Below are 15,338 nucleotides of genomic sequence, written 5' to 3' on the forward strand. Positions count from 1 at the left end.
GATCCGAAGTGTGCAGATCTTGCCGGTAGACTATGAGATAGAATATATCTGTAGAGGAAGCAGAATTATTGTGGGGCCCAAGGTCCGAAAATGTCTCCCCAATGGCACCTGGACTGACATGAACCAGCTAAGCAGATGCTGTGGGTCCCCTTTACTGTCCTATTGTACTGATTCATATCTATATTTATCACATGTGGAATACTGGATTCTGATTGGTCAAAAACATAGGGGGGGGGGGGGACTTTTTGAATTTGAATTTGAACTTAATTTGTTTTCTGAAAAACACTTCTGCTTCCGAAGTGCAGTACTAAATGGAAAAAAAGTTATTTTTCTGCATGATAAGAAAAATTTGGATTTCTTCATCCTGTTCAAAAGTTTTCACCCCCCACCCCCAGCTCTTAATGCATAGTATTTCCTTCAGGAGCATCAATGAATGTTTGAACCTTTTTTACTAGTTGTGTTTGAGTCCCTCAATTGTCCTTAGTGTGAAAAGATGGATCTCAAAATCATACAGTCACTGCTGGAAAGGGTTCAAATATGCAGGAACAGTGCTCAGTTTAACTGTGGACTTAATGAAAACATATTTTATGTAAAATAACTTACTCAGGACAGTTCCAAATATATTTTTTTTAATTATCTCTTATTTTGTTAAAATTATTACAATTTTCACAAATTGTCCAAGGGAGTCACAGACTTTCAAGCAGCACTGTGTGTGTGTGTGTGTGTGTGTGTGTGTGTGTGTGTGTGTATATATATATATATATATATATATATATATATATATATATATATATATGAGAATGAGTGAAATTCTATATGCAAGTAATTGTTAAATTGTTAAATGTAATTGTTGTTTAACAAAGCTGTTTTGTTGTGTCAGTGGGCTTACACTTTAAGGCTGTGTAATTTCAAGTTTATATAAATCTGCTAAAAGTATGTGAGATGTGCTAAAAGTCTCATTAAAATTCTCAGTATTGGTTTGCCCACGTTCCTGGATGTCTCTGGAGAACGGGAGGGTGGCGCTGCTACCCCCTGGACAACCAGTAGAGGGCACAGTTCTTCACTATAACTGTCATGCTGGCTTCCTATTGGAGGGTTTCAATATCTCACACTGTACCAAGCTGGGAAAATGGGACTCGCCTAAACCCTTCTGTTTCTGTGAGTATGTTTATGATTTAACAGTCAAACACAAATGTATCTGTTTCCCTAATATTAATAATTTTAACGTGTCTCTTCTTGTCTTTTGTGCACCATCAGATGACAGTAACTATACAGGTAAGACATAAAAATGGTTATTTAATTTTTCATTTCAGAAGTCACATTTGCCAAGAATTTCCTAAAATACTGATATTTTACAGCCCGTGATAATCTGTTTATCACTTGACAGTCCACTTTGTTAGTTTGCCTAAAAAATGTGAAAACAAATAGCAGAGGGGAAAATGACACAGTAAAAAGGATAATAAGCTTTTTTAAAAATACAGTAGTATATTCAATTTCTGAACAACATTTCCTATTGTGAAAATCTGAATTGTAATGCTTAGTTTAACCACAAGGAGGCTGTAGTTTAACATCAGTCGTCTGCACAGTCAATGCATAAAATAATTTCCAATATTTTAGTGCTCTCTCTCTCTCCCTCCCTCTCTCAGTTAAAACTTATTTGCGTGTCTGTATACATATATATATAGATTTAAATATCATTGATAATTTTAGTTTTTCTTTATGTTTATAAATTCATTTTGTTTTACCATCTAGATCATTTCTCTTCCCCAGACTATCACTGCATTAAATAATTTATTTGTGAACTTTTGTGTTATGTGGATGCACATCATGATCTTATTTATTCATTTATACCATATTTTTCCACAATTTTTAAATAAATGTTTACCTTATAGTTTTTTTATTTGCTTATAAAGTGTGACAAATACATTTGTAAGACCTTATTAAGGGTCATTCTCATTCTAGAGACAAAATCTGTGTAGTGCAGGATGAGCCATCAGTATTTTTGTTCTCTTTTCCCTGAAATGAACACATCATTTTATTTTTATTTTACTGCAATTTTAGATATTTATAATGTTTAGTTCATCAACATATGACTTCAAATCTAACATACATGGTCTACAAGCTACAAAATGTTTTGAAAAGTACCAATATTCCATGTACTATATATATGACAAACAATTCATGTCATATAAGCTTCATGCATAAAGAATGAGCAAAAAGCTGTTTAAAATAGTTTTAGATACAGTGTAGAATGGAGGACGTCAAGCTCATGTCGACTACCCCAATGTAGAACCTCATTATAATGTTTCAGGCTGCCAGAGTCTCTCAGCATTAACACAAGTGCTCCTGCAAGCACGACTGTAGCACCCTCTCATTCATACATCCACCCCTCCCGCTAATTGCCTTCCATTCCTCTCAATCCCTCTGTCCTTTCTTTCATTTCCCCTCGTTTCTTTCAGCTCTGCTGACTTAGACTATCAAGCCACACAAATGCTCTCTCTCTCTCTCTCTCTCTCTCTCTCTCGACTTCCTCTGTTAACTCACAGCGAGAGATCACCGCCTACTTAGTGCACTCAGCAGGCTGAGGATTAACACTCGTCCAGAGTGTGTAGCGCTGTGTGTATTTTTGCCTTGTTTAAATGTGAATGTATATGAGGTTATGTATGTATCTCAGCACAGTGTGTGTTTATGTGTGTGTCTATTCGAGCCTGTGTGTACTGGGTGGTGATTACATCACTTTAACTGTGGTTGTTAAAGGATAATTCAGCATAAAGGTGACCTTTTGATTTGCCAGCCCTCTGTAAACCCCTTTATGAACAAGAACTGACCTTGTACATAAAATCTCATTCTGTTTTGTAAACATATTTAGTTATCACATAAACCAATGAGTAATTATACATCCTCACAGGAGGCTTCTCTGGCCTTTGTTTATTAAATAACAACTAAAGATCAGAGATGAATAATTAATGACTGGCATATGGAGAGAGCGGATTCAAAGGGAGCTCCAAATGTCACTGAAGCGTCTCCGGTCCTGAGGTTCACAGTGGCTCCAGTCATCAACTTGAGCTCTATTCTGTTGTTTTAGAGTGAATAGTAGACTCCAGAGGGCTGTGTGGCAATAAAAGGTACCTACATTATGTGTAAGGTGTCAATATTGGCAATGTAAGTGTATGTAAGTGCACCCTGAGATCATATGGGTAGAATTAATCAATGGATGGATGGATAGAGGAATCTTTCTTAATTTAAATTTTTTCAGGATGAGAAATGGATACCAAATAAAAAAGTCAAATTGAAGAACATACATATGTTACATTTACATATTTATCCATGGAGGGTTTAGATTCCTTTTGTTTTTTAAAGTGGGGGGGTGGGGGGTTGAAATGCTCGTTTTCACTCAATATCCTGTTAATCTGTTAGTACCTATAGAGTAGTATTGCATCCTTCATAACTCCAAAAAGTCTTTAGTTTTATTACATTCATAAGAGAAAGATAGTCTGTACCGATTTTTCCCGGAAAAACACGACTGGCTGGAGGCGTGACGTGTGGGCGGAGCTAAAGAATCACGAGCGCCAGTAGGCTTTTGCGTTGAGAGCGTTTGGAAGCTGTGACATTACCGTGACGGGAAAAAAAAACATCATCCAAAACAAACCATGGCTAACTCTCAGATTCAGCGTATATTTATGATCCAGAATCAGATCCCGAGGCTGAAACTGAACGAGAGCAGCAGCAGCAACGACTCGCTCCGAGCGGGGCTCGAACCCGGGTCTCCGATGGGAGGGGACGCACTAACAAGGAGGCAGAGATATTTTAAGCAGTTTTAATCACCGCATGCGGTTCCAACACACGATCGTGACCATTTTTCGTTGGGACTGCATCATCCTTAAGAAATAAACGATACGCAAATCCGTCGTCAAACTGGGCCTTGTTTGTAAAACAAGCATCTTCGAAATGCAGGGAACAAACACAAACACTTGCACAACTCCGTTGATGCTCTGTAAAAATAAACTCCATCCACTGGTCCCTTAATGCTGTTTTTTTTTTTGGTAATCTGTGCAGGGTTGTCTTGCCCTTGCAACCAAAAACACACTCCTTTTGTGACATTTCGCGACGCTCTCGCTCTGATCAGTGAATGAATGTCTGTGCTCAGCCTCTCAGTGCTCTGCTATACGGGAGCGCACGCTCTTCCGGCAGAAGTGCCCTTAGGACCCATGTAAGGAAATTCCGCTCCATCTAACGTCACACAGAGCCATACTCGAAAAAAACTTTCCAAAACTTGTGACAAACCGGAAGGAGTTTCTTCAAAGGAGGAGGACTTCAAACGTACAACTTAATTTTTTAAACTTTGTCCATGTTTAGCATGGGAATCCAACTCTTTAACAATGTAAAAAACTCAGTATGCATGAAACAGCATTTCACCCCAACCCCCCCCCCCCCCCCCCGTAATATAATTCTAAGGCAAAAATATGATTGATAGATTTTGTATGGATGGTAGAACTCCTCTTTTGATTGATGGAAGGACAGATAAAAGGACAGACAGACAGACAGACAGAAAGCCAGACAGACGGATGGACAGACAGACAGAAAGACAGACAGACAGACAGAAAGCTGGACAGACTGGCAGACAGATGGACAGACAGACAGACAGACAGAAAGCTGGACAGACTTGCAAACAGACGGATGGACAGAGACAGACAGAAAGAATGCTGGACAGACTTGCAGGCGGACGGACAGAGAGACAGACAGAAAGCTGGACAGACTTGCAGACGGACAGATGGATAGACAGACAGACAGAAAGAAAGCTGGACAGACTTGCAGCGGATGGACAGACAGACAGACAAACAAGCAGAAAGCTGGACAGACTGGCAGGCGGACGGACAGAAAGCTGAACAGACTTGCAGGCAGATAGACAGACAGACTTGCAGGCAGACGGACAGACAGACAGAAAGCTGGACAGATTTGCAGATGGACGGACGGACGGACGGACGCACAGACAGACAGACAGACAGACAGACAGACAGACAGACAGTCAGATACATAGATAGATAGATAGATAGATATATAGATAGATAGATAGATAGATAGATAGATGTACATGTTCACATCATTTTTCCAGCCGAGTTAAGCTGTAACGTGTATTAATCAACTGCATGACTTTTGAAAGTGCTTCTGATTCGGTGAAAGTGATTCTGATTCAGAAGAGAGCGTTTATTTGAACCCCGCCCCCATCCCGCTATACAACAGTACTGTTCGTCTGTCAGTGATCAGTTCTTTGCTGTCGGCTCTGAGTACGGATCTCTGTGTACTGCGTTTGGTGGTCAGTCTCTCCCCCTCTCCTCCTCTCCTCCCGGCGGATTAAAGGATTATGCCACAGCAAAATTGTTATTTTCCAATATTCTGATCAGATGCCGGAATAATATACTCGACAGCTTAAAACTTAATCACGTTTCGCGAGCGGCGCGGTAAATAAAGCAACGCCAGAGGATCAGCGGCGCGCGTTCTGACCGCGAAACACCACCTGTTTTTCTCTCCTGTCGTGAACCATGAGCATAGCTGCACTACAAACACACCGTCTGTGACTGTGAGAGGGAAAGAGACAATAACTCCCTGATGGCGAGTTTGTTTTACCCAACATTCAGAGCGTGATTTCTGTAGCTTTGTGCTTTGACATGTTTGGACAGCTGGGTTGTGTTGAAGCGCATTCTGTGACAGTTATTTAGTGTCGGAGTAGAAACTGCTGAGAGGATTCTTAAAGATTCCAAAGAATTCTAAAGACTCTAAATATAAAGAAGATTCTAAAGATTTTAACATTCAAAAACATTCTAAAGATTCTAAAGACTCTAAAGATTATGAAATATTCCGAATATTTCAATGATTGTTAAATATCCTGCGTATTTCAAAGATTGTAAAGATGGAAGATTCTAAAAAAGTACTTCAGAAGATTCAAAAGAGTCTAAATATTCTAAAAGATTCCCAACAATTAAAAGATTCTAACAGATTCTGAAGATTATATTAAAAAAGGTTCTGAGACTCTAAAAGATTCTGAAAGGTCTGCAAATTGCAAAAGATTCTTAAGATTAGACGGGGTCTGAAGATTTTGAGCTATTCTAGACGCTCTCAAGACTAAATAAGTTCCAAGAAAGCGCGCAAGATGAGATGTCTTAACTGTGTGTTAAGACGCTAAAGCTCATAGTCATGGCTGACTGACATCGGATATGAAATTATAACTGCTGTAAACATAAATCCCAACGAGCATCCAGACTGTGGTTAAACCGCCTGCTATTTAATATTGCGCTTGTGTTTTTACGCGTTCCGTGCACGGTTCTGTTGCTCTAAACGGGTCTCGTCGCACGTGGGGACACTTTCAGCATCGGACGCAACAGCACAATTTAATAAGTTCAAAACGTATAAATGTCGAATCGGATATTAATGGCTTCCACGGAGAGCATCGGGACCTTGGGGAGAGTTTGGAGAAGCGTGGCTCTCCTTTACGCACTGCTTATCTTTCTGTCCTGGCCGTGTGCGGTTGCAGGGAAGAAGAAACTGTACATCGGAGCACTGTTTCCCATGAGTGGAGGATGGCCCGGTGGTCAAGCGTGTCTCCCCGCAGCCCAGATGGCGTTAGATCTCGTGAACAACCGGACCGATATTCTGCCGGACTACGAGCTGGAGCTCATTTATTACGACAGTATGGTGAGCACTTAACGTTTTACATTTACAGTGTCCTTACAGTAATGTAATAATATTAATATAAATGTGTATTTATAAAGTTATGTATCTTTCTCACTCTCTCTATATATATAAAGTTATGTGTGTGTGTGTGTGTGTGTGTGTATAAATATATAATATATATTCATGTTGTTTTGATCAGCATTTAATTATATAGTTTAGTTCAGAATTGCAGTTGACATAATACTTACATCTGCATCAGTTAAGTTTGTCCCACAAATGTGCAAAATCAATCCGAAATGAAAGCAAAAACAAACTGACCCATCACCAGTGTTATTTTAGTATTAATGAGATTTTATTATAGTTTTTGAACCAGTTTTTATTTTTAGATTTACTGTTTTAATTTGAATTTTATTAAATACCTTGTTGTGTTTTGTAATTTTTAGTAGTTTTAATTTTTTTTCTGTCTATATTTATTCTTCTATTTATTAATTATTTTAGTTGAGTTTTAGTTTTAGTTATTTCTGTACTTCAAGATAAACTAAATTAAAGTGAGAAATGTTGACTTGCACAGTGACCAGTTTTTTTAAGTGAATTTTATTCAGTTAACATTTATTTCAAGATTTCAAAGATATTTGTATGGTTTTACTTTCAATTTTAGTTTAAGCTAACTAATAACCCTGCCCAGCAAATGCATTTGTGGTGTTTTTTTATTTATTTTTTTGCATGACAATGAAATTGAGTTTACCACCACGTACTTCCCTCAGAAATTATATTAGCACATATGCAAACTTAATTATGCAATACTATACAACGTAAGTTACTGAATACTTCTAATATATTTCATGCCATAGTTCCTGCAGATAAAGTCTTTATTCTATATCCGTTTATTCTCGTAAACCCATTGTCATCTTAACTAGTTTAATTGCATTATGCAAGCAATAGTGTTTTTCAGCCATGCAGGAATGAATGTTACACTTTTCAGAAGCTTTTGCTATGAAAGAAGAAATGTCATTGCCCTTTTTCACCTGTTCAAGCACTGAAACAAAGATGAGTAGCAGATGTTAATTTAAGATGGTAGAAATTATCTGCGTTTTGCAGGTGCTTCATTAATGGTGCGGCTGTGATTGTATCTTGAGATTCAGGAGTTGGTGTCAAGTTGACATTGCAGTTGGTACATTAATATTTCACAAGTCACTGCACTTGGCTGTTATCAACTGCCTGTAAGGCTTCAGCTGCATAAAGTAATTTGGCTTCCTAAAAATACTCATGCACCATAAATGCTTATGTTTGCCTTTAGCATTGCAGAGTTTTCCAAGATCACATACAAAGTGTCTGTTTATTCTTAAATAATATTTTTTGTGCAGTATGCATATGTGGAGGTGTCCTGAGTTCCAGTTCTGTCAACAGCTACAAATAACAGTTCTGTTAAACCACTGAAATCATTTATATCCTAAAATATGCCAGTACTGGTTTTAATATAAAAAAGGTCTGATAGTAAAATTGTGACACCACCAATAAATATGTAGCACTTTCAGAAGTTAACTTTGCCGGTGTGCGTGACGGCTTTGACCTCCTGTAGGTGAGGGAAGAGTTAAATTGTGCTCTAAGCAGACAGAGATGTGTTGTATCATGGTTGTGATTGGTGAACTGCACTCTGCATTGCAATCACACTCAATATAGAGGAAGAATCAGGGAGAGGAGGGTTGGCATGGCAACAGCCACCAGTGAAACCACAGTTCAAACAAACTTGCATCCCTGTAGATGTTGTAAGGATAAGAAGGTCCTTCTACAGACTCCTGTGTATCTGCAGCACCTGTCTGACCACTCACGATTGAGATGAATGGGAGCAGTTTGTAATGTTTCAAGATAATCACTGTAGACCGATAATTCTGTGTTAGTTCGTTAAACTTCCTGTTGGCTTGAGCAACTGTGATCATTGAGTTGAATTTGACACACATTGAAAAGCATTTTAAAATCGTAGTATTTAGGATATGATGGGTGTGCAAGACTTGTTTTTTTTTCTGATACCAAAATCTGTTATTAAAAAAAAAAAAAAAAAAAAAAAAAACGTATACAATCTAAAGGGCCTTTGTAAATATAAAATATTGTTAAAGTCCAGAAATGTTTCTTTAAATATGGATTCAAATTTGAAAGATAGAACCATTAAAAAAAAAAAGAAAATAAAAATTTTTTTGTATTAAAAGTTGGAAAAACACATTCATGTTGTCATGGTGTTGTTTTTAGTCTTGCATGAACATGAAATTCGATTAACCTGTGCATTTTCCTTAGCGGTCATATTAGCACATATGCAAACGTAATTATTTTAGAGTGTACAAATCAAGTAATAATTTTGTGCATTTCACGTCATAATTCGATCAGTTACGTATTCTATACATCTTTTAATCTTCTAACGAGATACCAAAATGTGTTAAGCTAAAATAAGATATTGATTGAGTTACACAATTGATGTTAACAAAAAAGAAAAGAAAAAAGAAAACATATACTGGGGCTTTGTAAAATATTTAGGCATCAAATATGGAATAAATTTGACAGTAGGAATTTTTTTAAATACAATAATTATCTTTTTTATGATGATATGTAATTATTGTATTGAAACTTCTATACAAAAATATAAATAAATGTAAAAACAATTAGGACGAAGGGGTTTAATCATCAGGGTACATTTAATCATTTACCAGATACTTTTATCCAAAGTGACTTTTAAATGAGAAAAAGCACAAGCAATATTTCATACTTTTATACAAAGTGACTTTTAAATGAGAAAAAGCACAAGCAATATTTCATACAAAAGGCAATAATCTTGATTTAATTCAACTTAATTCAGGATTTAATGAAAATGCTATGTGTGATTCCAGTTATTATTAACTGCTTTCTAGAAATGTCACCCAGTTCCACCCATGACTCAAGTCTCTCTTAATTTAGCACTAATCTTAATAAAAGTCTAATGCATACTGCAGGTGCACAAGTAGAAGAATCTAATATCAGAAGGGCCGAGTGTGACATTGTATAAATGTCATGTGTTAGTATGCCGTGGAGATGGAAGAGCAGGTGTGAAGTGCTCACACTCGTTGACATTTAAGCCGACAGATATTTTGAGCATTTCCTCTTGATTGGGGAGCACTTCATACCTGGATGAGATTCTAATCAAAATTGCTTTCAGGTGTCAGAAATGTAATTACTAAGGGAGAAAATCCAATTTGATGAGGGTTTTGCATTTAATTATTGTTCAAAGAATCTCAGGCATGTTTGGGGCATTCTTTTAATCTCTCTCAAATAGCCAATTATCACGCTGAGCAATGTTTGCATAGAAACATGAAAGTCAGCTCAAAATTCCAATTTCATTTGACATTTGATAAATATTTATTTCATAAATGAGTGTTATAATAACCCCCTGCCATGCTCTGGCAGCAGAACACAGATCAATGCTTTTCTAATCCATTTGTTCTTTTCATTTTTTCCTTCCTTTTTTTATGTGTCATGGACATTTGTTTTATGATAAATTGAGGCTGAATATTTTTACTTTTTATTAAGAAAATGTAAGTAGTGCTTGTCCATGGAAAACGTATACACTACCTTTCTTTGATTTTCTAAATATGACTTGGGTTCTCTCTTTAGTGTAATCTTATGGGATTTATTATTTTTTGTCCCCACATTTTATCATCTGCCAGGCAAAAATTGTTAGTCTGATCACTTAGACAAGTAAAATCAAAGCTCTAATTAAAAAAGCCATATGATTTGAGGCATCATTTACTGTACATACAAACAGCCGTAATGCAAACAGCATGGAATTACACAACAAATTGAATATTTAGCTTGTTTAAAAGTATGAGAACAGCATTAGCATGCAACTAAACACTGCTGTTGTCACTAATCAAAAGACTTGTATGTTTAATTTCATTAGCCAGATATGTGATGTACATTTTTAGACAGAAAGAATGGGATCAGGATTGAGTAAAGAAACAGGATGCAGAATTAGATTTATGAATCTAATAAAGTAGAAATATATATAACAAATTGGATATATAAAACAAATTGGAATTCTGAGAAATTCTAAGAACATTTTGAAAATTAGAATAGCAATTGCTTAGAATATGTTTAAAATTGTTTTATTAATGATCATAATTTAAAAAAGAGAAGACATTGTTACGTAAACAATACATTTTAAAACAATATTCTTAAGTGTAAAATATTTTTTTTATTTTAAAATAAAATTCACAATTTAAATGAAATACTATTAAATTATATTATACTTTTTTATTAAAAGGTATATTAAATACAGGTAGCTGAACTTGTTTTGACTGACTTATAGGTCTTAAGTACAATATTATATGTAATTTCATAATTCATTTTTTAATTGAAACATGCTGAAAGTGTACTGCGTTATATACTGACAAGCATTTATGGTAAACTAAATAAGACTTTAACAGCATTAGTCTGCACCTCTATTTTAGAATGATCCAGAATTGCACATTTCATCATAAAAATGAATAAAAACACATCTGATTCATCTTGTGAACACATCTTGATGTTATGATACTGGTCATAAATGGAAATTTCAAAGACACAATCTTCGACTCTGGTGTCAGAAGTTGTGGTCTACCGTGTGTGTGTGTGTGTTTTAGAGCAAGTATTTACAGGAACCCCCTTGCACACATACACTCTCCCTCTCTAGACGGTTGCCATGGTTATATCAAAGCTCAGCCTGAAAACTTTGATCAATTATTAACTGTGATAGAGCAAGACCGAGGTAGAGAGAGAGAGAGAGAGAGAGAGAGAGAGAGACTGATGCCCTGATGAGCACTTGTGCTTTCCCTGTTTTAATTGGCATCTGTTGTATCCAGATTGTAACGAGAAGGATTTCCATATCCAAATGCATGCTTTATTCATTCTCATCTGGGTTCAGGGATGTAATATCGGAGCTTAGAAATAACAAACCAACACTTGCAAGTTAATGTGAGGCAGAACAGCAGATAAAAACTCATTCATGGTCTGAGTCATGGGAAGACGTGTTTTGCTTCATTGGGATGAGACATTTAGCATTTGAATCTGTATAGTAAATAAAGTCGAAGCTACAGATCTGGCTAGCAGCTTGCGCTTTATGAGACAATGTCTTTATTTTTACGCACACTGTGCTTGTGTTCGCCAAATATCCTTCAATGACTCAGTCAAAAGACTTTAGAAGTATAAGTAGTGGAAATGATTTGTGAGATATTAAAATAAGGAATGGGATCAGGCCAGTGTTGCAGTTTGAATTTAAATCTCTATAGAATTAAAAGGATTCAGAAGTTTTAACTAGTTTTTAACTAGAATAGCAAAGTATGTCAAGACAAAATTTGAAATGGCTTGACATCCTTGTTTGATTGTGTAAAAAATGTAGAAAAACTTTAGAGTACTTATGCAAATAATATACTTTCTAAGAAATATATTTAAGTACGAACTGAATGTAATGTTTTCAGACATTTAATGCAATGTTAATTAAAATTCAATAAAAATGTAGTATACTTTAGATTCATATTAGATGCAATTAGCATAACTTGTTTTGACCCACTTAAGTTCACTTAAGTACTGTACATATTCCATGAAGATATTTTGTAAATTACCTGCCGTGAATATATCAAAACTTAATTTTTGATTAGTAATATTCATTGCTTTATATATATATATATATATATATATATATATATATATATATATATATATATATATATATATATATAAATATAAATATATAAATATAATTTTTTTTACATTTTTTCTTTTGCACCCTCATATTTTAGATTTTCAAATAGTTGTATCTCAGCCAAATATTGTCATATCCTAACAAACCATACATCAGTTGAAAGCTTTTTTTTATTTAATCAATTAATTCAGCTTTCAGATGATGTATAAATCTCAAATCCAAAAAATAAGCCCTTAATAAATTGACCTTTCATCAAAATAAGTGTAATTCTTTAAAGTAAAGTAAATAAAGCTTATTTAAACATAATGATTTAAAATGTTCTTTAAAGGGATAGTTCACCCATCATTTACTCACCTTCCACTTCCAAACCTGTATGAGATTTTTGTTCTCCTGTTGGACACAAAAGAAGATATATTGAAGAATGTTGGTAACCAAATACCTGACGGTAGCTATTGACTTATAGTATTGAAAAAATTATATGGGAGATACCGTCAATGCAAACTTAAGTGTGTTAAGAAACTTAGTAATAACCCTCTTTAAGTACAAGTAAGTGGCCTTTTATCTCATTAATATTATATTATATTATCTGCAAGTACAGTTATTAAATACACTTTTAAGAGTTCACTACAAGCGCACATTCAATGCAGTTCAGTGCATTTATTTTCACAAGAGTATATAGAGTATAGATCCAGTAGTTTAACCTCCTTCATGAAGTCTAGTCAAATCTATTCAAATTCAAAGACCTGTGAACTGATAGGTACCCAGTTCTTCAATTCAGTTATGTCAAACCCAACAAAAACAAAATTGTCCTCTTGTCGAGCAGCAGTGATAGAAGGAGCACCTTTTTTAAGTCGGCGTTCAGTATTCTGGTCCAGAGACCTGCATAACCTTCAGCCCCGGGGACTTTAAGAACACAGATGCCTCTGTCATGTCAAGTGTCTTCTTCAGTTCCTCTCGATGGCTGCTTCTCCGAGGCTGTGCGCTGAATGAAAACGCCTCAGCTCCCTGGAGACGCCAAGAGAGACTGGAGCAAGGAAACAACATGGCTCTTTGAGAAATGTACTGGATTGATACGACAAGTGATGTCTGACAAAAAAAATTATTATTAGATATTCCTAGTAACTGCTGGTTGGACGGATCCAAAGTGGTTGCTTTCTGACCGTCATTGATTTTGAGACCAGCACTGTGTCATTTAGTTCTACCTTTAACAAAAATAAAAGCATGCATGTCTCGCCTAATTAGGTGTTCCTGCTGATCGTTACCAAGGGCACCATTTCAGTGCGACTGCATCTGTGGCATGTGAGCAGTCACCCCCTCATTTGTGAATCACTTCCTGTTGTATTTGTCACAGTGAACTGCAGCACGAGAGGTCTTTGAGTTACAGCATCACTGCAGTACGTTTTTTAGGCCATGAGATACTGTGTTTCTCTGCTGATTCCATTGATCCTTTATTGATTATGACATGCTCAAGTGACGCTTTTACATCCTGGGAGCTTCAGTTCTCTTTTACAAATGTAGTAGGCTAATTATGACTGTCTTGATGTTCTTTTTCTCTTCAGTGTGATCCAGGAGAGGCCACTAAACTGCTGTACGACTTGCTGTACACAGAGCCCATAAAGATCGTCTTGATGCCGGGCTGCAGCTCTGTGTCTACGCTTGTGGCCGAGGCGGCACGCATGTGGAACCTTATAGTGGTGTGTTTGCTATGTGTGCATCTCAGTCTGAACTATTTACATCTGCATTGTTGATCATTGCTTTCTCCTTTCACCTGGATTTAACTGTTAGAGAGTTTCGTATTGGGAAGTTGGTTTATTGTCATTCCTCCTGAAGCTTGTTTTTGCCATGGAATTAAAAAACATAAAAAAGATAATTGTGACTTTTTTATCTCACAATTCAGAATCTTTTCTCGTTTTAAAGAGAAAATATTTAAATGATTGGAATGATATAAAAAATTTAAGATTTGGAGAGAAAAAACTGGTCAGAAGGTCATAACTGTAAAAGCAACAAAATCTGTTGTCAAATAAAAAGTATAATTTGTTTATATTACCTTCTTCATTGTTTATTAAGTGATGGAAACAAAACACAGAATATCAATATGTAAAAATGTGAGAGACAATGTCTGAATTATGAGATATAAACTCAGATTTGCAAGAAAAAAAAGTCACAATTACATATTCATATACTATTTATATACATATATATTCTGTGACAGAAACAGGCCTTGATACATTCCTGATTAAACAAAATGGTAAAATGATAAAACGGTTTCAATGTCTTTATCTGCAACTAGATTAGAGATTTCAATGCAAAAGTGCTACATAAAACAAGCAGTTCTGTGTTGTTTTTGGGTCAAGGAACAAAAAGAATTTGGACTTGTGATCTTACTGACTTTCTGTAGTTTGTTGACTTTTTTGAAGAAGCTGACAAATTAAAACTGTCAAAAGTGGCTCTCAAGGAAGTCAGAGAACCGAATGAGAAAGTGTAAAAAAAGAAAATCACAAGATACTCTTAGTAATTTGACAAAATAATTAGGTTTTCCAATTATTCTCTTTCTATCTGGCATCCACCGAGATTTGCAGGAATTTGGGAAGTAATGTTCTCAACACTGACTTTGTTCTTTTTGAATGAGATAACTTGTGTGGACAAGTTGAGTTTGCTGCATGTAATTTAGAAAAAGTTGCTAAAAGTGAATTGTGAGTTTACTTTTATCAAATCAACTCTCCATGAAAACCTGTAAGACTTTAGTTTTTTAGTTACTTTGACAGATGGGTTTGTACTCAAGTAGATTATGACAGAGATGTTCATGAAAAATTAATAACTTTTTATACGTGACAGTGTAGGCAAATCAACCATACTTTAAAAGAGTTCTTGTTATGAAAATAATATATTTGAAAAGTATACTTTAGTGCAAACTAAATGTAATGTCTTCCATCACTTTAAAGTTAATTGCAGTTAAATACAAATATAT

At 35.6% G+C, this 15,338-nt stretch overlaps 1 protein-coding gene across 1 annotated transcript in view; it reads left to right on the forward strand.

Moving 5' to 3' along the window:
- Positions 1-15,338, forward strand: part of LOC127973135 (gamma-aminobutyric acid type B receptor subunit 1-like) — a 48,652-nt gene that overhangs the window by 5,265 nt on the left and 28,049 nt on the right. Inside the window, exons 4-8 of the mRNA XM_052577217.1 lie at positions 2-140; positions 973-1,158; positions 1,258-1,275; positions 6,530-6,690; positions 13,930-14,064. Coding sequence (XP_052433177.1) covers positions 2-140; positions 973-1,158; positions 1,258-1,275; positions 6,530-6,690; positions 13,930-14,064 — 639 coding nt within the window. The remainder of the gene's footprint in view (position 1; positions 141-972; positions 1,159-1,257; positions 1,276-6,529; positions 6,691-13,929; positions 14,065-15,338) is intronic.

This window comes from Carassius gibelio, chromosome B15 (assembly GCF_023724105.1).
Source record: "Carassius gibelio isolate Cgi1373 ecotype wild population from Czech Republic chromosome B15, carGib1.2-hapl.c, whole genome shotgun sequence".
Taxonomy (NCBI): Eukaryota; Metazoa; Chordata; class Actinopteri; order Cypriniformes; family Cyprinidae; genus Carassius; species Carassius gibelio.